Raw genomic sequence first — 20516 nt, 5'->3', positions numbered from 1 at the left:
ACTCTCCCCTCCTCCCTCCCTCTCCTCTCCCTTTCCCCTCCCTCTCTCCTCCCCCATCCCTGCTCTCTCCCCCTCCCCTCCCTCCCCCTGCTCCCCCAGGCACTACAGCTGCTCTCATTTGGTTCCCAGCCCTTGGCCACCCCCCTCCCCACTGCCATATACAGAAGTGGTGATACGGGGACAGGGTGGCAGGGCCTGTAGGTGGGATCTGTCCCTGTCCCTTTGAACCCCTGCTTGGGCCTGGAGTGTGGACAGCCCTGGGGCCTGCTCCCATGCCTGATGCCCGCCCTCCATGGAGAGGCTGAGTCAGGTGTTTCCTTGCCTCCGTGGCGCACCAGGCCCTGCCTCTCTCCAGGGGGGACAGGCTAGGCCTCCGGGGCCCTGCTGCAGATGTGGAAAAGACCTCGTAGTGGTATCCATAGGCGCTGACCTCCCTCCCTGGGTGCTGGGGCTCCTCCAGGCCGTGGGGCCCACCCTCCGCCTGTCCAATGGGATTGTCTCCCCCCACCTGCCCCCTGAATCTCCTGAGGTGCACCCGGTCATGATCATGAGATGCAGTTGCCTTGTGTTTGGCTTTAATGTGACAATTCCTGATGCTGGGACTGCGGCCGTGGGGACAGCTGGGCACCTCCGCGCTCCGGGGTGTGGGCCATGCAGGCCGTCGCCCTGGATCCCGACTCCGGGTCTTGGCTCCTGGCTTCAGGGCAGAGCATGTTCACGACTTTTCCATGGCTGTTGTTCCTTAGGTTTTTGGGTGCTTTCCCAGGTAATTTCTCAGGATGCGCTGGGAAAGCCTTAACTTTGGGATGGTCAAACCAACGAGTGGTTCCAGGAACAGGCCATCCCCGGGAGCTGGAGAGGATGCCGTGGCGGAGGGCTCACCACCCAGAACTCCCGTGAGCCGTGGGTTCCACGTCCCAAATGTGGGGAATTAAGTGTGTCCTGGTTGGGGTGCTCCCAGGGCAGGGTCGGATGGAGGTACGTGCTCCCGGGGCAGGGTCAGGGCAGGGTCGGGTTGCAGACACTGGCAGTCAGGGCCCCGAGGTGACACACACCACAGGTTGTGGGGGAGCTATTGGCATCCCCAGGGGAGGAAGGTTGGCCATGGCGCCAGCACCCAGCTGAGGGGCAGCCCCAAGGTGTCCTGCGCAGAACAAGGGACCCATACCCCCACCCTTCCCTGTCCCTCATCTGGACACCCTGAACCCAGCAGCTATAGCGGGTCGTGGCTCAGCTGAGGCCTGCGCACCCAGGGGCTGCTGTTGTAAAGAGGCCTGGGGCGGGAGCAGTGTTGGCTGCAGGAACGGCAACCCCTGGGCCTCAGCTTACCCCATCACATGGGTTTGTGCTGTGGGCCTTCCAGAGCATGAGGGGCTCCGGACATGTGGGACCAGAGGGTGGTGATCCAGTGGGGTGGAGAAGGCCTGTGGATTCCCATCCCCACAGCCCCCATTTCTTCTGCGCTCCGCTGTACCCCTGACCCCTGACCTATTGAAAGGGCCCTGGGGCCTGTGAAATCCTGTGTGCTGGGTCGGCACCTTGTGTGTCCCAGGGGTCCCTGTGGCCAGGCCAGGCAGGAGTCTGTGATGACCAAGGGTCCCCAGGATTCCCACGGGAGCAGAGGCAGACCCATGAGGGCAGATGGGCCGTCTGTTCAGGGCTGCCAGTGACCAGGTAGCCTGGAGTGGGGTGGACCTGGGGTGTGGACTCCAGGTGGAGATGGGGGTTTGGTCCTGAGGTGTGGACTCTGGGTGTGGACGTATGGTGTGGACACAGGGTGGATGTGGGGTGTAGACTTGGGGCGTGGACATGGGTTGTGGACCCTGGGTGTGGATTCTGGGTCCTAAACATCTATAGGACTCTGGCTCTCACAGCATGTGGCTCCTGGTGGGTATGGGTGATGGGGGCTTACCATGCATCTCTGCCCACCTCACGCCAGTGTGGTCTCTGATTGATCAATGAGCAAACTGAGGCCAGCTGGCCCAGGGCCTGGGGTGCAGAGCGGCCCGGGGGGTACAGAGCAGGCTGGGGGGTACAGGGCCCTTTCTGGGGCAGGCAGGGGGCTGGGGGCTGGGAGGGAGGAACAGAGGGGCCAGCGGGCTGCAGGGGCCCAGGGAAAGGGCTGGGTTGGTGGGTGGGTGACTCCTCCTTGTGGGTGGGGCAGTGTCTGGGGCTTGGAGGACCCGAGGACACAGGAGGGAGCTGGCCGCTGGTGGGGATGGCGCCAGCGGGAGGAGGGGACTCCCTGGGGCCCTGTGGGAAGGCAGGCCTGGAGATCTGGGCTTTTTGCTGCCTCCTGAGCATCTACCTGAGCCTCCACCTGTGGCAGGAGCAGCTCAGCATGTCTGCGTGGCTGGATTTATGGGGTAATCGCTGCCTCATGTGCCTCCAGCTCCCCTTTCCTGGGTGGCTAGTGGGGCGGGCTCTGCCCGGTTCTTCCATGGAGGGATCACCCTTCACGCCGGGGCCTGGAGGGGCCTGTGTTCCGAGGTGGGCACTTCGGAGTTTGCCACTGGCTGGGAACCCGTCTCAGCTCCTTTGCTCTGGCTTCCTTTGCAATTCTTTGCTTGTGTGAAAGTCACTTCGCATCACGGAGCAGGTAAGTGTGGCCTGGCGGTGGGCTCATGACGGCTTAATCTTCCACGTTTGACTCTTCACGCTGCCTGCATGCTGCTGTTGACATTCTAAGATGAAGGGTGCAGTTGGTATTTTCAGGAACCTTTCCCAGGGGCCTCTGGGCTCAGGCTCCGCTCCTGTCACCATGGACCATAGACCATAGCCCCGTCTGGGGACCCTGGGGCTGTGAGGGCTCACCTGGCAGGAGATAGGGAACCCAGCGAGGGGGCGCTTGGGGTCTGGGTACGTGTCCCCCCTTGGCCACCTGGGCTTCTCCTACCACAGGCGAGTGACAATCCTCCTGTGGCTGCAGGGAGGTTGCAGGCTCACCGGCGTGGGGCCCCTGGAGCTGCCTGAGGCAGGGCGAGCACTCGGCTGGCCTTAGGACAATGGTCAGTGGTGGCGGTGATCGGGTGCCACTGTCACAAGGCAGGTCCTCTGTGTCGGTGACTGAGATCAAATTCATGTGACGTGAAACCACCCCTCTTAAAGTGAGCACCTCAGTGGTGTTCAGTTCACACTGTTGTGCAAAAACAGGCTGTGCCCAATCCGCACACATTTTAGCCCAGGAGGAGACCTTGTGCCCAGTCAGCGGCCGCTCCTCAGCCTCTGGCACCCCAGCTGGTCCTACAATCTGTGACCTTGTGTGTCTGGCTCCTGTCATAGGCCACATCCGTGTCATAGCAGGGCCAGCGCCCGATCCCTGTCAAGGCCGAGGACGACCCCGTGGCGTGGACGGCCCACGTCGGTTTGTCCATCCGTCCTCTGGTGGACGTTGGGTGGCCTCCATCTTTTCGTTACTGTGCCGGATGTTGTATGCATGGGTTTGTCAAGGCCCTGCTCTATGGGGTGCAGGGCTCCTGGTCACAGGGTGAGTCTGTAAGTGTGTGAGGAGCTGTCAGACAATCCCGTGGAAATGGTTGGCTTTTATGTTCTCACTGGCAGAGGTTTCCCACAGTGTGGCTGCACTGGCAGTTTTCCTGGAGTTTCTTTCTTGTAAAAGTCAGAGCTGCCCTAGCAGGTGTGGGGCGGCCTCTCTTCGTTTGGATGTGCGTTCCAGTGACATCACATGACTGAGAATGTTGAGCGTCTTTCATGAGCTTGTTGGCCGTTTGTAGCTCATCCTGGGAAATGTGTCTGTTCACTTCCTTGGCCCACGTCAAAGCTGAGTTGTGCATCTCGCCGTCGTCGAGCTGTGAAGCTCTGTGTGTGCTCCGGACATGGGACCCTTGTCAGACACGTGATTTCAAATACTGTCTCCTGTTCTCTGTCTTGTCTTTTCATTTTCTTCCTAGTGTCCTTTAGTGCAAAAAGCTTTTATGTTTCGATGATATCCAGCTTGATTTTTCTTAGTTGCTTATGTTTCTGGTGTCCTATCTGGGAGTCTGTGACCAAAGCCAGGGTCATGAAGTTGTACTCCTGTGTCTGTGTTCTCTTCTTAGCGTTTGTGGTGCCAGGCCTTATATTTAGGTTGTTAATCTGTTTTTAGTTAATTTTTATATATGGTGTGAGGTAGAGATTCAACTTCTGGTATCCAGTTGTCATGGCACCATGGTACCACCCCCTGAGATGGCAGGAGGGGCCCAATCCGTAGCCCCAGGCTGCCCTGGTGATGTGGTGGGGGCAGCCTGCCAGACACCCTGGGACCCCCCAGCTCTGCGCTGATGGGATGTGGTGGCCCTCATGCAGGCAGGCCTGGGGGACGGCCCATCCCTCCATGTAGCCGGGTCTTGTGCAGCAAGGCCTTCCCTGCCTCTCCGCCCTCCTTCCTCCTCGAGCCCCCTTCTATCCCGTGGGCCACTGTCCTGGCACGGGTACTGCACAGCCCTCCTGAGAGATGAGCCCTGGGTTCTGTCAGGAAGACCCCGAGCAGTTGCTGACCAATGGCAACATCTGTGCTTCCTTCATTTCAGCTGTGTGGGAGTGGAAGAGGAGGAGGCCCCAGACATCGACATATACCACTGTCCGAACTGCGAGAAAACCCACGGGAAGTCCACCTGTAAGTACTGGGCCATGGTGCTACCCCTGAGCTCCCACCGGCCCTGGCCTGGTGTGCTGGGCGACATACCCAAGGTGGCTGCATCCTGGTGCCTGGGGACCACTGCTGGCCTTGCTTGCTGCCCCCATGGACTTGTCACCGTGCCCCTCCTGGTCGCTCCTGCCCAGAGGTGCAGCTGAGGCTGCTTGGCCTGTGCAGAGAGAGACTCCACCAACTTTCAGAGGCCTGGGTAGGGGCCTCAAGCACCAGCATTTGCAGGCCAGGCCCATCCGAGATGGGGACAGCCTGCAGGGGTGTCCAGAGGCTGCTCTGCCCACTGCCCACTGCCTGCTGCCACACAGGGCCTATGTTGGGGGTCTGCTATCCCTTCTCTGGTACCACCTATTGGGAGATTCCCTTTCTCAAACTGCCAGCTGGTCCCGTGGGGCTGTGGTGCATCCTGTGGAGCTCCTTGGGGACAGGCTCAGCCAGTGTGGCTCCACCGGAGCTTGTGTCCCCACTAGGAGGTGAATTCTGAGGCTGAGCCATGCAGGGGGTGTGCCCTGGTCTGCAGGTACCTTGGGGACACCTGGCCTAGGGACAGGACAGATGGCATGGGGGTGTTAATGTGGCCTCCGGTTTCTGGCCTGGGTTGAGGGACGTAGGTACTCATAAAAGGTGCAGTGTGGACGCTGGCCCTGGCTGGATGCTGATCACAGCCCTGCCATCCTGAGCCCTGGATGACTGGAGGCGTGTGTGTATGTGTGTGTGTGTGTGTGTGTGTGTGTGTAGCCACAGCTGGCTCCAGACCACCAGGAGTCCTGTCACTCCATCCCACCTGGTGTCCACCCACAGGGCAGAGGCTGGACCCCCATAGCTCCTGTGGGGCGAGTCCTGGATCCAGCAGGGGTCAAGGGGGATGCCGGCACCCCCATTCTGTGGGTTAAGGCAGTGTTGGGGGCTGTGCCCCAGCCACCCAGGAAGCTGGGCAAGGCGGGGGGATGTCACCTCTCCTTCTTGGCCTCCCTTTGTGCCTGGCCTGTGCGCCAGGGTCACTAGGGGACCGCAGCCCGCATTTACTCTGGCTTGGGACATGGCCACACGCAATAAAGCAATGCCAGATGCACACAACCAGCAGGTTTCTAGGCTGCTAACCTCCCCTCGTACCCCCAGTAGCTGGCAGTGCTGGTGCTCAGGGTGAATCTGCTGCAATTCCCCAGACATGACTGTGCTCCCTGCCTTATAGCAGGTCCACGCAATGACTGTCACCTTGTGGGTTAGGGGCCTCCTAACAGCTCGTGAGCCCCAGGGAAAGCTCAGGGCTGGGGGGTGGGTGGGGGGCTGGGCAGGGGGCTGGGGTTGCCCCGCACAGCCTTGTGGTGAGGCCAGGGATGGAGCAGGACGGGGCTAGGAGACCCTGCCTGACCCCACAACAAAGCTGAGCATCCTGGGGACTCTTGCATGAAGTGCAAGAGGAGGGTGTTGGAGCTCACACACGGCGTGACCTCTCCGACATCTCCACATCCTGGAAGCACCTCCCTGACCACGATCTTGCCCGTGGGGGGCCCCCTGTGCCTGCTGAGACCCTGCCCCTATGCTCGGGGGGGTCCCCGCTGCCCTGTATTCCTGCTAAAACCCAAGTGCAGGTGACCCTTCCTGGAGCGTATAGCCAGCCACCCCCAGGGCACGTCTGCTGGGATCTAGCAGCCCTTCCTGGCTGTGTGTGCATGAGTGTGTGTGCATGGATGTATGTGTACAAGTGCATGCACATGTGTGTGCACAAGTGTGTACACGTGATTTGTGTGTGCACATGAGTGTGTGCACATGATGTGTGTACATGCGTGTGTGCACACGTGACGTGTGTGCATGTGTGTAGATGTGTGCGTGAGCATGAACACGTGTGCACGACTGTGTGTATGCACATTTATGATCATGTGTGGGCTCACATATGTGTGCATGTGTGTGCGCGTGCTTTGTGAATCCTGTGAGCTGGGCTTCACTGCTGTGGGTGGAGGCTGCTTGCCATGTCGTGGCCAAGCTGGAGGAACTAGGACTCCCACCCATGTGTGTACGCATGACTGTCACTCCACCCTTGAACAGGTCTATGTCACTGCCTGTGACACAGTGACCTGTTGGCCGCATCTGCTCCAGTCGGACGCTCCACGGTGCGGACCCTCACTGCCCCATGTCCCCGGGGACCCCTGAGCCCGTGGTCTGCCCTGGGGGCCCTACGTGGGTTTGTGGGGGGCACACTGCGTCAAGGATGGGCTCACGGGTTCACCCGATTCATACAGATTTGGGGTCTGAGGGTCCCCGGGAACCTGGAAAGGAGTCCCTGCAGCTGGCTCAGAGGCAGGGGAGGGGCGGCTTGAGGGTAGATGTGGCTTCATGCTCCTGTGGTGGCAGCTGTACCCTCACGGCTCAGCCCTCCTCCCTGAGGGCACCTGTCATCCCCAGCCTTCTCCTGGACGGATGTGTCCAGGGTGCCTTATTGGGGGTGCATAGGTGGGGGGACGCTCGGCCTCCTGGGCCCCAGAGGTGGGGGGAAAGAGCCCCGTGGCACCCACCCTGCCTCTGTCGCAGCTCCATGTCTGGCTGTTGGCCCAGCCACAGGCTCCAGTGCAGTGTCCGGCGGGTAGGTCTGTCCTCGTGGTGCCTGGTCCCAGGTGAGGCCCAGGATGGCCACAGCCCTGGGGGCACCTGCTTCTCAGGCACAGCTCTCAGCAGGCGTGTGGGGGTGTAGTGTTCCCACTGCCCTTTACACCCATACCCCCGGCCACCCTTCACCTCAGTTTCCCTACATGGCTTCCTGGCCAGGGCCCTCCTGCAGGGCCTCTGCATACTGGGGCATATGCAGGTGCTGGTGCTGGAGGACCCTGGGGACCCACGGGGGCCCCTCCACAGCAGCTCCCCCCTCACAGCTGCATGAGGGTATCTGTCACCCACCGGCCTCCCCTCTCCATGGTGTCATTCGTGGCTGCCAGCATGTTCCCCTTCCACATCCTTCTCAAATCCCCAGACGCGCTGGACCCCTTGTAAGCAAGGTCAGACTCAGCTCCCACGGGGGCAGCAAGGAGGCCCCGCTTGCCACCGGCAGCCTGATTGCCAAGCACCATGTGGCTGGGGCGTGTCCTGATGCAGCCATGGGCTCAGCAAAGGGATGGTGATGTGGACACTGGTCTCAGAGTCAGGGTGCCCTGAGCTATCATTGGGGTGGTGTCCCGGGCCCTGCCTCGGCCTTGAGTGCCCTTGCTGTCACCCTCCTGGGCTCTTTGGGAAGAAGAGGTGACTCTCAGGCCACCTGCGGCATTGTCGTCCCCCGTGTGGAGCTGGGCTGCTCAGTGGGCATTGAGGGGCCAGTGCAGCACCCGGGAGGGTGGCCATTCCCACCTGTGCCCCTGGGCCCGCTGGTGTTGGGCCGTGCCAAGCGTGGTGGGTGCAGGGAGCTCAGTGAACAGGAGCCTGCCGCCCAAGCAACCTTGCCTGGGGGACAGGCCATGCCTGCTCAGAGGGCACCCCAAGAGCTCCTGGGGCACCCGAGGAGTAGGTGAGACCAGGACTCGTCCCTCTCTATTAAAGATATGGCACAGAGATGCCCAGTCCCTTCCTCAGGGTCGCACAGTGACAGGATGGTGAGGCAAGAAGGATCTGGGCGGCCAACTGGGCTCTCCTCAACTCCCACATGTGCCTGGTACTCCCGGAAGCCCCAGCCTGGAGTCCTCCGCCCTCACCATCTTGCCAGGTTTCCATAACATGCGTGCAAACCAAGCATGGCAGAAATATCATGCCATTGTTGGCGACGGTCTCCGGGCTGTGACTGTGCAGGGCACGGGGGCGGGGGTGGCATCCCACTCCCCATGCTTGTCTCTGAAGGACAGGTGCCCAGAGGGTCCACTTGCACCCCTCGCGTCCAGCTTCATCCAGCCTATTCCAGACCCCGTCCAGCAGCCTCAGTCCCCAGGAGCTGCCCTGAGTTGGGGTAGGGGCCACAAGGAAATCACTGGCTTGCAGTGCAGTGGGGGTGTGAGTGTGCGTGTGTGCACTGCATGGGTATGCGTGTGCGGGGAATGTGTCTAGTAGGGGTGTGTGCACTCACTGTGTGTAAAAAGTCCAAGGTGGGGGCCCCCGTCCTGGGAGCACACACCAGGATGGGAGAGTCAATGGGAACAGGCAGGTTGAGGGTATGTGAAGGTGGACACACTGGGGACGTGGGTGCCTACAGCTAGGGGGTGAGGAGGCCAGAAGCTGCGGTGCCCCAGCTGTGGCTGTCGGGGCAGTGAAGGTCCCTGCAGGGAGGTGACAGGCTTTGGGATATTTGAGGACAAGTCAGAGGGATGGTGCCCCGAAGGCTGGCCTTGGGGGGACTTCCAGCAGGTGCCTCTGACCTGACAGGCTTTCAGCAGGCTGGGTGCCAGTGGAGAGCGTCCCGGGGCCACCCCAGGTGCTGGGTGTGGTCACTGAGCCAGAGGACTGGTAGGGGTGGGGCGGGTGAGGAGGTCACAGGGTGGAGGGAGGTGGGTGCGCCGGGCCCCAAGGACCTCGAGGGCTTTGCGTCTGGGGGGCTGAGGCGTGCAGCGTTGGCAGCTCCCTGGCTGTCCTCCCAGCCCTCCCTGGCTGTCCTCCCTGAGCTGCCCCTGTCTCCCCACAGTGAAGAAGAAGCGGGCCTGGCACAAACACGGCCCAGGGCAGACACCCGACGTGAAGCCCGTGCAGAATGGCAGCCAGCTCTTCATCAAGGAGCTGCGGAGTCGGACCTTCCCCAGGTGGGCGGCAGCGGCCTTGTCCTCCCAGGGCTCGGGAGCACGGCCTTCCCTCCAGGGGCTCAGTGCAACCCCCAAAGCTCCAGGCACCCTGGCTCTCCCTTCTCAGCACTTCCAGGTACAGGTGTTGGGGACCCTCTAGGCACATCAGCCCCCCTGCCTGGTGTGGGCCTTGGAGCCATCCTGAGGAGAGGTTGTTGTCCTCAGGTTTGTCCGGTCCCCCAACGGGGCAGGGTCCTGCCCAAGACCACCCTCCTGGCGTGGCCGATCCCAGCCCACCCGGGATGGCCTTTCCTGTGTCCCCAGGCCTGGCAGGCTCTCCCTAGGTCCCCCTCTCGGGGGCCCTGTGTCCGGGGTGAGGGCAGGGGAAGCACTGCTGAAAAGCGACACCTGCCACTGGACCTGCTCTGGGCCCTCACTCTGGCCCCTCACGCCTGGAAGACTTTGTTGGTCTGACAATGTCTTTGCTTCTCCTCGACTTTTGAAGAGTAATTCACTGGGCACAGAATGCTACGTGGGGAGTGTTTTCCTTAAACAGTTCAAATATTTCCCTCCGCTGCCTTCTTGCACGCACGATTTCTGGTGAGAAATCCAGTGTGACTCTTACCCGTGATCCTCTGTGGAGAAGGTGCTTTCCTCCTCTGTCTTCTTTCTCTTCCCCCACTTTCACTGGGATGTAACTCATGCCACTCAGTTCACCCGTTTGAAGTACGATTCAGTCTCTCTAGTGTAGTCACAGATGTGTGCACCACTACCAGCTAGTTCTAGAACATTCCCGTCACCCCAAAGTTTTTATTTAATATTCTGCTGTTTGGGTGGACCATATTTTGTTTATCCATTCATCAGCTGACACATTTGGATTATTTCTGATTTTTGGCTCCTGTGACTGTTTCTGCTGGAAACATTCTTGTACAAGATTTTGTTGGACATATGTTTTTGTGTTTGTAGGAGTAGCTCTGTATTCAGTTGTCTGGGGAACTGCCAGCCTGTTTTCCAAAGTGGTCACACCATTTTCTGATCCCAGCAGCAGAGCGTGAGGGTTCCAATTTCTTATCGCCCTTCCCAGCACATCATCACCTGGCATTTTGATTCTAACCATCATTATAGATGTGAAGTATTCTCTCACTTGGGTTTGGTTGCCATTTCCCGATGATGAGTCACGTTGGGCATCTTTTTGTGCGCTTGGTGGTCATTCATATGTCTTCCTTGGAGAAATGTCAATTCAGACCCTTTACCTATTTTTAATTTTTTGTGTTTTTCTATTATTGAGTCATAAGAATTCTTTCTTTATTTCGGATGCAAGTTTCTTGACAGATACATGATTTATGAATACATTCCCCCTTTTTGTAGACTTTTCACCTTCTCGCTTGTATCCGTTGAAGCACAAACATTTGTCATTTTGAGGGAGTCCAGGTTATCCATTTTTCATTTTATTTGTGCTTTTGTTGTCATAGCTGTGGATCATTTGCCAAGTCCAAACCCAGAGTCATGAGGATTTATCCCGATGTTTTCTTTGAAGAATTTTATAGTGTTTAGGTCTTATGGTTTGGTCTTTGATACATTTTGAGTTAATTTCTTCATATAGTGTGAGGTAAGGATCTAAGTTGTTTTGTTTTTGTTTTATTATTATTAATTTTTTTTTGCATGTGGCTCTCCATTTGTCCCTGCACCATGTGTAAAAAGACAATCCTTTTTCTACTAAGTGGTCTTGGCCCTTAGCTAGAAGTGCCTGCATTTATTTCTGGACACTCTATTCTATTCTACTAATCTCTGTTTACCCTCAGGCCAGTCTCAGGCTGTCTGGATTACTATGCTTTGCAGTATGTTTTGAAATGACTAGTGTGAGTCTTCCAACTTTGTTTTTCTTTTTAAAGATAATTTTGGCTATTGTGGGTCTGTTGCAATTGATATGAATTGTAGAATCAGCTTGTCGAGCCTACAGAGAAGTCAGCTGATACAGATTATGCTGAGTCTGTACATCAGTAGGATCAGAGTACTGCCACCTGAAAAATAGTCTTCTGGCCCACAGACATGGATATTTTCTCATTTATTGAGATCTTTTAAATTTCCTTCAAATATGTTTTTCAGTTTTCAGAGTATAAGTTTTGTAGTTCCTTTGTTAAATTTATTCCCAAGTAATTTATTTTTCTTGATGTCTTTTAAGTGGGACTGTTTTCTTAATTTTATTTTATTGCTACTGTACTGAAATAGTTTTTTGTATATTGATCTTGTATCCTGCAACCTTGATGAGCTAGTTTATTAGTCCTAATAGCTTTTTAATAGGTTTCTTACAACTTGCTATATACAAGATCATGTCATCTGTGAATAGATCATTTTATTTATTCTTTTCCAGTCTGTGTTACTTTTTTTTTTCTTGCCTAATTGCTCTGGCTAGGACTTCTAGTAGAACATTGAGGAGAAGAGGCTGGGCCAGGGTGACCAGAGCCACAGTCTTCTCAGTACAGTCTCAGTTCCATGAGTGTGGGCTGGGTGGAAGAGAGCCCTTGTGTCTTGGCTGCCCTCATACAGCACTTAGAACCAGCAACAGACAGCTGGGGGGAGAAGGGCTGCCGTCCTTCCAGGAGGAAATCCCTCTGCCTGGAAGGTGGGAAGCGCTCCCATTCAGCATTCCTGTGTCCCTGGCTGCCGCTTGACAGAGGGGAGTCTCCTCGCTAAGCCAGGGAAGTGAAGGGAGGCATGGTCACATGCCTTTCCTACCAAGTTTTCATAGATTTTCTGTACTAGATGTTTCTTCATTTGCTGTCTGCTCTTAGAACCATTTCCAGAGATTTTGAATCGTTGTTTTTCAAAATAATTTTCACCAGTTTCCCTGGGTGGGGTTAGCAGAGCTCTTCACACCATCGTGGTAGAACAGGATCTTTCTCATCTGCCTTTGTCAGGATACCATCTTTCATGTTTTGCAGTTTGGTTATGACATGCCTAGGAATCGTGTGGGTGTTTATCCTGCTCAGTGTTGTCTGAGTTTTCTGGATCTGTGGTTTCATGTCTGTCATTATTTTTAGACAATTCTCAGCCACTATTACTTCAAACGTTTCTTCTGCTCCTCTCTCTCTCTCTCTCTCTCTCTCTCTCTCTCTTTTCTTTCTGTCTTCCCATCATGCATGTTACTCTTTCTGCAGTTGTTCTCCACTGCTTGGATATTCTGTTTCTTGCCTTTTTCATTCTTTTTGCTCTTTGCATTTCAGGTTGGGCAGATTTTATTGACTTAACTTCTAGCTCATTGATTCTTTTCTTAGTCATGTCCAGTCTACTGATGAGCCCATCAAAGACATTCTTCATTTCTGCCACAGTTTTTAATTGTTTCTATCATTTACTTTTGATTTTTAGAGTGTCCACTTCTCTACTTGTATTTCCCTTCCATTCTTGCATGTTGTCCACTTTTTCCACTAACACTCCTAACATTTTATTCATAATTTTAAAAAATTTCCTATCTGATAATTCCAAATTCTTGCTATATCTGAGCTATTTTCTGATAAATTAAAAAAATATTTTTTTAAATTGAAGTATAATTAACATACAGTGTATACTAGTTTCAGATGTACAAGGTAGTGATTCAGCAATTTTTAAAAATATTTTATTTATTTATTTGAGAGAGTGAATGAGCACATGAGCAGGAGGAGGGGCAGGGAGGGAGGAAGAGGGAGAGAGAGAGAATCTTAAGCAGACTCTGTGCTGAGCGTGGAGCTGACACGGGGCTTGATCTCAAGACCTGAGCTGAAACCAAGAGTTGGATGCTTAATGGACTGAGCCACCCAGGTGCTCTGTACATCACTTCAGTACTCACCAGGATAAGTGTCCTCTTAATACCCATCACTTATTTCCCCCACTGCCCCCCACCTCCCCTCTGGTGACGATCAGTGTGTTCTCTATAGTGAAGAGTCTGTTTCTTGGTTTGCCTCTCTTTTTGGTCCTCCTTATGCTCATTTATTTTGTTTCTCAAATTCCACGTATGAGTGAAATCCTATGGTTTCACTCATGGTATTTTTCTTTCTCTGATTTATTTTGCTTAGCATAATACTCTAGTTCCATCTATGTCATTGCAAATGGCAAAATTCATTCTTTTTTATGATTAATATTCCATTGTGTATATACCACATCTTCTATATCCATTCGTGTATGGATAGACATGTGGGCTACTTCCATCTCTTGACTATTGTAAATAATCCTGTTATAACATAAGGGTGCATCTTTTTGTGTTGTTTTGTTTTGTTTTTAAAGATTTATTTATTTATTTACTCATGAGAGACACCAAGAGAAAGGCAGAGGTACTGGCAGTGGGAGAAGTAGGCTCCCTGTGGGGAGCCCGATGCAGGACTTGATACCAGGACCCCGGCATCATGACCTGAGCCAAAGGCAGATGCTCAACCACTGAGCCACCCAGGCTTCCTGGGGATACATCTTTTTGAATTAGTAATTTCATTGTCTTTTGGTAAATACTCAGTACTCAGTAGTGGAATTATTAGACCATACAGTATCTTTATTTATTATTTTTTGAGGAGCCTCCATACTGACTCCCACAGTGGCTGCACCAGTCTGCATTCCCAGCAACAGTGTACGAGGGCTCCCCTTTCTCCACATCCTCACCAACACCTGTTATTTCTTGCCTTTTTGATTTTAGGCATTCTGACAGGTGTGAGGTGATTTGCTTTGTCTCCTCATACTATGGGTTTCTTGCCTTTTGATTAGCATGCCTTGTGATTTTTTTTTGTTGTTGAAGGCTGGACATGATGTATTGAGTCAAATGAGCTGAGGTACTTACACATTTAGAGTGAGGGACTGAGCTGTGTCCATGGTGGCTGTAGGTGCCAGACACATCGCTTCTCATAGTTTCCTTCCCTGTTTTCCTTGGGCTTCCCTAACAACTCCTTCTTAAATGGAATCTGTCTTGCAGCTCTCTCCATTATGCTCCACTGTTGTTATGCTGTTATATGGTGATCAGGGTTAGGGCAAGGGGAAGTGTTCTATAATTGAATAGTAAACCTCAGTGCTTCAGTGGGCCTGGGGCTCTGGGCTCTTACCTTTGGAAGCATTTCTTGGCCTTTGCTTTTTCTCTCCCTTCCTGAGACAGGAAGCTAGTGGGGGCTGGAGGAGGCCAGCTGCCCTTCCCCCTATCAGATGAGGACCTGGTTAAGTGCGCTCTCCTGGAAGGTAGACTTTTGTTATGGAGGACAAACACAGGCGCTTCCCCCCAACCCTGCCTGAAGTAGGAGCAGATCTTCACCAGGAGAACCTGCAGGTAAAACCCATGACCATGTGAGTCTCCTCTGAGACTGAGCCCCCACGAGTTCTTATCCCTGCAGCTAGTTCACACTCCACCTCTGCTCTTTGTCAAAAATTACTGTTTAGACATTCCTCCCACTTACCACCTCTAGCAGCTTCTGCTTCAGGTAAGGTTGCCTCAATTAGGGTTTTCTGTATTTGCCTGTCGCCCCACGTTTCCAGGGTGGCTGCTTGCTCTGTAACCCTAATTCTCTGTGAATCTAAGAAAATCTGTTGATTTTCAGTTTGTTCAGACTTTTTCTTGCAAGGACAGGAGTGACTATTTCCAAGCTCTTTACATGTTGGAATTGAAACCAGAAATCAGCCCCATATTACTGTAGCCCTGTCTAGTTAATTGGTTGCCTTTTTATTGTTGAGTTTTAATAGTTCTATACATGTTCTGGATACTTGTCACTTATCAGATACTTTCTCCCATTCTGTGGATTGCCTACCCACTTTCTTGATGGTATCCTTTGAAGCAAAAATGTTTATAATTTTGATGGAGTCTAATTTATTTATTTTGTTGTTGTTGCTCATGGTTTTGGCTTCTGAGAAACCATTGCCAAATCAGGATCAAGAAGATTTATGCTTGTATTTTCTTTTGAACGTTTTATAGTTCTAGCTTTTGTATTTAGGTCTTCAGCTCATTTTGAGTTAATTTTTGCATATGATGTGAGGTAGGGATCCTGCTTCATTCTTTTGTGTTCATTCTTTTTTGTTCTCCTGTGTGTCATTCATGGAAATGGCTGTTTTTTCTCCATTGAGTTATCTCGGTGCTCTTGGTACAAAGCAGTCGACCATAGATGTTTGGGTTTATTTCTGGACACTGGATTCTGCTCCACTGATCTGTATGTCTCTTCTCTCTTCTCATGCCAGCACCACACAGTCTTGATTACTGTAGCTTTGGAGTGAATTTTGAGATTGGTAAGTGTCTTCAACTTTGTTCTTCTTTTTAAAGACTGCTTAGGTCATCTGGGTGCCCTGCATTTCCATTCAGCATCCCAAGTTCAGCTTGTTAGTTTCTGCAGAGAAGTCTGCAGGTGGTGTGATAGGGACTGTGTGAAACCCACAGCACAGTTTTCCATTATGCTTTGAGTCCTGTTTCTTTCTTCTAGATTTGATTGCTGTCTTGTTGAATTATCCTTTAGTGGTTTAGGAAATACTTAAAGACGTAGTCTCTGTTTTTGAAAATGTTTTCATTTTATCCTTATTCTTGAATGATTCTGATTTTTCTAAAATGGATCTAAAATTTGAGAGTAGGGCAGCCCAGGTAGCTCAGCAGCTTAGCACCGCCTTCAGCCCAGGGCGTGATCCTGGAGACCCGAGATTGAGTCCCAAGTCAGGCTCCCTGCATGGAGCCTGTTTCTCCCTCCGCCTGTGTCTCTGCCTCTCTGTGTGTGTGTGTGTCTCTCATGAATAAATAAATAAATAATCTTATAAATAAATAAATAAATAAATAAATAAATAAATAAAATTCGAGGGTAAAAGTTATTTTCCTTGAACTCTGAAGATGCAGTTCTATCATCCTTTGGCATCTCTGGTTGCTCGTGAGGTGTCTATTGTCAGCCTAGGGGCTGATGTTTTGCTTGGTTGGTTTGGGTTGGTAAAAAATCTTTTTTTCTCTGAAAACTTAAGATTGTCCCCTTGTCCTTGATGTACCACAGACATGCTACACAGCTCCCAGATATGTGTTTGTTTTTATTAATTCTACTCAGGACTCAGTAAGTTCTTTAAATTTGAGGAATTATCTTATCTCAGTTCTGAAAAATGTTCTGTTTTCTTTTTAAATAAGCACTCTCCATTCTCTATTATTTTTCAAATTTCATCAGATTCACCATTTTTTTCAGGCAGCTACCATTGAACGCATCTGTTGAATTTAAAATTTTTTCAAACATGATGTTTTTCACGTCTAGAATTTCCACTCACGCATAGTCAAAGCTTCCTGCTCTGTTTTCCTCCCTCCCTGCCTCATCCTCCCGGGGCCTATCCCTGTCCCTGCTGCCCTCTGGGCCTGGACGGCTGCCCTGGCGCTGTCTCCTGTCATCCCCCACCCCCCAGCTCTGCTCTCTGCCTGGGCTTGTGGCCCTGTCTGCCCCTCCCAATGTCTGCCTTGATTCTGGTCCAGCTCCTGGTCCCCCTGGCATGCCACTGGGCATGAATGGCCAGGGACCTGGGCTGCCTCCAGGTCCTGTGCCCGGCTTGCCTCAGGGGTCGGTTCTCCCTGAAAGGTTTGTATCCATCTGCCATGTCCTCAGGCCTGGCCCCAGCCCCACATGAGATGTGAGGTCTGAGCACTGGAGGGGAATCCTGTGCAGGGGAGGCTGGGCAGGTGGAGGGAGGGAGAAGGGCGGAGACCTCGCTCACATGTCTGCCCCTCCCTGCCTGTCCCCATCCTGGGCCTCCTGGACCCCGATGACCCAGTCTGTGCCCCCTGGCTGCCCCGGGGCGTGAGGGCACGTGACAGGAGATCGGGCCACGGGTGTCCATATCCAGGCCCATCCGGGTGCTGCGGGGCAGGAGGCTCCAGGCTGGCATGACCCCCTACCTCCACTTTTCCCACAGCGCGGAAGATGTGGTGGTCCGCGTGCCGGGCAGCCAGCTCACGCTGGGCTACATGGAGGAGCATGGCTTTGCTGAGCCCATCCTCGTCCCCAAGAAAGATGGGTTGGGCCTGGCAGTCCCGGCCCCCACCTTCTACGTCAGCGATGTGGAGAACTACGTGGGTGAGTGGCCTACTCGTCATGGGCCCCAGCTGGTCCCTGTGCCCATGAGCTGGGCCTCCTTCATGCCTTTCTGGAATGAGACCCCTGTCCCACTAAATGGCCCCTCGTCAGTTACTGTGGCTGCAAAGTGGGGACTGTCTTGGGACTGGTTCATCCTGCCAGCGGTCGGGGGGGTCCCTTCCTGGGGTTTGTGCTGCATCCCCTTGGCCCCTCCTGGGCCAGCCTGGTGCCCGGCCTCACTGAGTCCTCCACTTTCAGTTCATGCCGCCCTGTCCAGCATGGCATACATCCCCTGGCAGCTCCTAGCGCTGTAGGCATTGTGCCCATGTGCTTGGGCATTGTCTCTGAGGCCGTCTCCCCAGCAGGGATACCCGTGGAGCTGGGGCCCTCGCAGTAGCTGGGGCTCAGGGATGGCTCAGTGGCCAGTGCAGGAGGAGGGAAGACCCTAGAAAGCAGATGTCCAGGCCCCCCAAGGGATAGGCACCACCCAGCACCTGCAGTGACAGCTAAAGTCAGGGCGTGCCCTCTGCCTTCCCTGAGTTGTCCCCACCTGGAGCCATGTCATTTTGTTCATGGCTGTGTCCCTGGGCCCGGCTCAGCCAGCTACATAGGCTGTGGCTGGCCTCATGCGTTGCCCCACGTGCTGCCCCACACGCTGCCCCTCCCGCCACGGGCACCTGCAGGAGCGGCAGCAGCTTCCCTGAGGGTAGGGGGCCCTCAGGCTGTTGCCACAAATGTCTTCCCTTCTCCTTGTTTCATTACGGACCTTGTCACACCCACATGACATGGGAAGTGGGATCTCTGTGTCCAGTATTGGCCACAGGACCACGAGATTTCTATGGTTTTGCTGTGTCCTCACACCTGACATTTCAAGCCAATGTCTGCTTTGTACATCATTTTGGCAGATGTGAGAAGCCGGTAGGGGCCCTAGGCCAGCTCTCGGCAGCAGGGACAGAGCTGCCTTGGTTACTGCAGGGCCCTTGGGGTGGCTGTGAGGGCAGCACCACTTCCCTTGCTTACTCCCCTCAGCCTCTCCCCATTGTCCAGACGGTTGGAAGATCAGGCCTGTTGGGGTTTTGGGCCAACAGCAAGCCTGTGATGTCCATAAACCTGTCCCAGGGCCTGCCGTTCCGCCTGGGCTCCCGCCCGGGCCTGGATGGAGAGGCACAGCTGGCTACACGGCCCTGGGGACTGAGACGACAGCGAGGCTGTCCCCGCTGAGCATCTTTCTGCCACTGCTAATTTTGAGTCAGACGTGATGCGCTTGCCCTTGCCCGTTCCTTGATTGCCTAGATCCTCCCGTCACCAGCGACTTGACGCTGACTTTTTCCTTGTCAGCTACAGAAAACTATTTTCCCTTTTACTTACCAGTTTTTGGGAAAAAAAGTTAGTGCCCTAGAAGTGTAGGAGTTTTTAAATTTTTTTACCTTTTGAAAGTGGAGTGTGCCCCAGGCTTGATTTGGGGCGTACCTGGACTAACTGCCCACTTGTGGTGTGTTCGTCAGAAGTCCCTGTGTGCCCGCGTCCCACATGTCCACTCACTGTCTGGCCCCCCTCGCCGTGGCAGTTGGGTAGGTGGGGGTGGATGGCCCTCCTGGGTCCCCGCGCGCACCCTGCCCCACTCACCACCCCCTCCCACCCGCAGGCCCAGAGCGGAGCGTGGATGTGACAGACGTGGCCAAGCAGAAAGACTGCAAAATGAAGCTGAAGGAGTTTGTGGACTACTACTACAGCACCAACCGCAAGCGGGTGCTCAACCTCACCAGCCTCGAGTTCTCTGACACGAGGTGAGCGCTGCCATGGAGTAGCCCACACACACTCAGGTGGCAGGGCCGCTGCACTTGCTTGCCCTTTCTCCTCTCGTGCATCGTGCATTGTGACAAATCCAAACAAAAGGATCTGTTTCATCGACTGGCCAGCCCTCATCCTGCCCCCCAGCCAGAGGTGGAGGTGGCACAGATTCTTCCAGAATGCACATCCTTGCACCCACACATGGGCTTACATGCTTCCACACGCCCCTACCACGGGCTCATGTGCCTGCACACCCACAGGCGCACTCGTAGTGTTGCGCTGTGCCCTGCCCTTCCCAGTGATTCAGCCTGAGCTCCATGTGCTGGGCCTGCTCTGCCAACTGCTGTTCTCGGCGCGGAGGCCCCATGGGATGCACTGTGAGTGTCTGGGGCCCACCGAGGTCCCGGCCTCTGGTGTCAGAGGCTGGCCGTCCGTCGGTCCTGCCCTCCCAGGACCAGGGCTCCGTGTAGCAGGGCCGTGTCTTCCTGCTCCTTGGTTGCACTCCTGCCTCTCCGGCTGGACTCTCGTGCACCACAAGGCCTGAGTTGTTGATGGTTTAGTTTAAGCCTGACTTCACTCTTGGATCCTGTCCACCTTGCCGACTTCTGAGAAGCCCACGAGTCAGCCAAGTAGCTCGTACACAAGGGCGGGTAGGACAGGGTAGTCCGGAAAGCCCAGGGAGACGTAGAACACAGCTGTGCCAGCAGCCCCGGCAGGGTATCGTAGCTGCTGTTGGTTGTGTTTGAGCTTCTTGTCGGCAAAGGCATAAAGGGAAATAGAATGGATTCCATGGCACTAGGAGAAATGGGCGAAAGCTGCCTGCTATGCATTGTCAAGGAGGCTGAGCTGTGACCATGGCCATGGATCACACCCGGACTGGTGCCACCGCCTGATCTGCTGACCACCAGCCTGTGGTCCTCATAGGCAGCTGCGGGTGTGGAGCTGGGGCGGTTGGAGCTTTGGCTTGGGGTTCCCCTTGGGCCTCTTGGGGCCACCACTCCTTTGCTGGCAGAAGGTGTGTTGTTCCCACAGGCCCAGTCTAAGTACACGAGGGTCCCTCACACTTCATGCTGGGCTGTGGCCTTGGTGCTAGGGCCGCCCAGCAGCTGAGAGGGGGAGGGTACCTCTGCAGATAGTGTGGTCTGTCCCTGTGGAGGTCAGCTGGGGTGGCAGGGGCTTGGCCCGACCCCGTAGGCCGTTGGTAGTGGTCTCAGGGCTGTGGCCTCAGGGACCCTGCAGTGACTCCTGCGTCCCCTGACCCTGGAGGCACCTGTGATGGGTAGAGAGATGGCCCTGCTATGTATTATGTGCACATATGTGGTTAACCGTGCTCTGTCTTCCACGGGGGCCTCCGCCCCCCCCCCCCCC

At 54.5% G+C, this 20516-nt stretch overlaps 1 protein-coding gene across 2 annotated transcripts in view; it reads left to right on the top strand.

The window, feature by feature from the left end:
• Positions 1-20516, top strand: part of PHF2 (PHD finger protein 2) — a 66682-nt gene that overhangs the window by 27875 nt on the left and 18291 nt on the right. For both annotated transcript variants that reach the window (XM_041743139.1, XM_041743138.1), the window contains exons 2-5: positions 4530-4615; positions 9243-9357; positions 17197-17357; positions 19003-19144. In XM_041743139.1, coding sequence (XP_041599073.1) covers positions 4530-4615; positions 9243-9357; positions 17197-17357; positions 19003-19144 — 504 coding nt within the window. The remainder of the gene's footprint in view (positions 1-4529; positions 4616-9242; positions 9358-17196; positions 17358-19002; positions 19145-20516) is intronic.

This window comes from Vulpes lagopus, chromosome 2 (genome assembly GCF_018345385.1).
Source record: "Vulpes lagopus strain Blue_001 chromosome 2, ASM1834538v1, whole genome shotgun sequence".
Lineage (NCBI taxonomy): Eukaryota > Metazoa > Chordata > Mammalia > Carnivora > Canidae > Vulpes > Vulpes lagopus.
The sequence above is the reverse complement of the archived record's forward strand: the minus strand, read 5'-3'. Positions and strand labels throughout refer to the sequence as shown.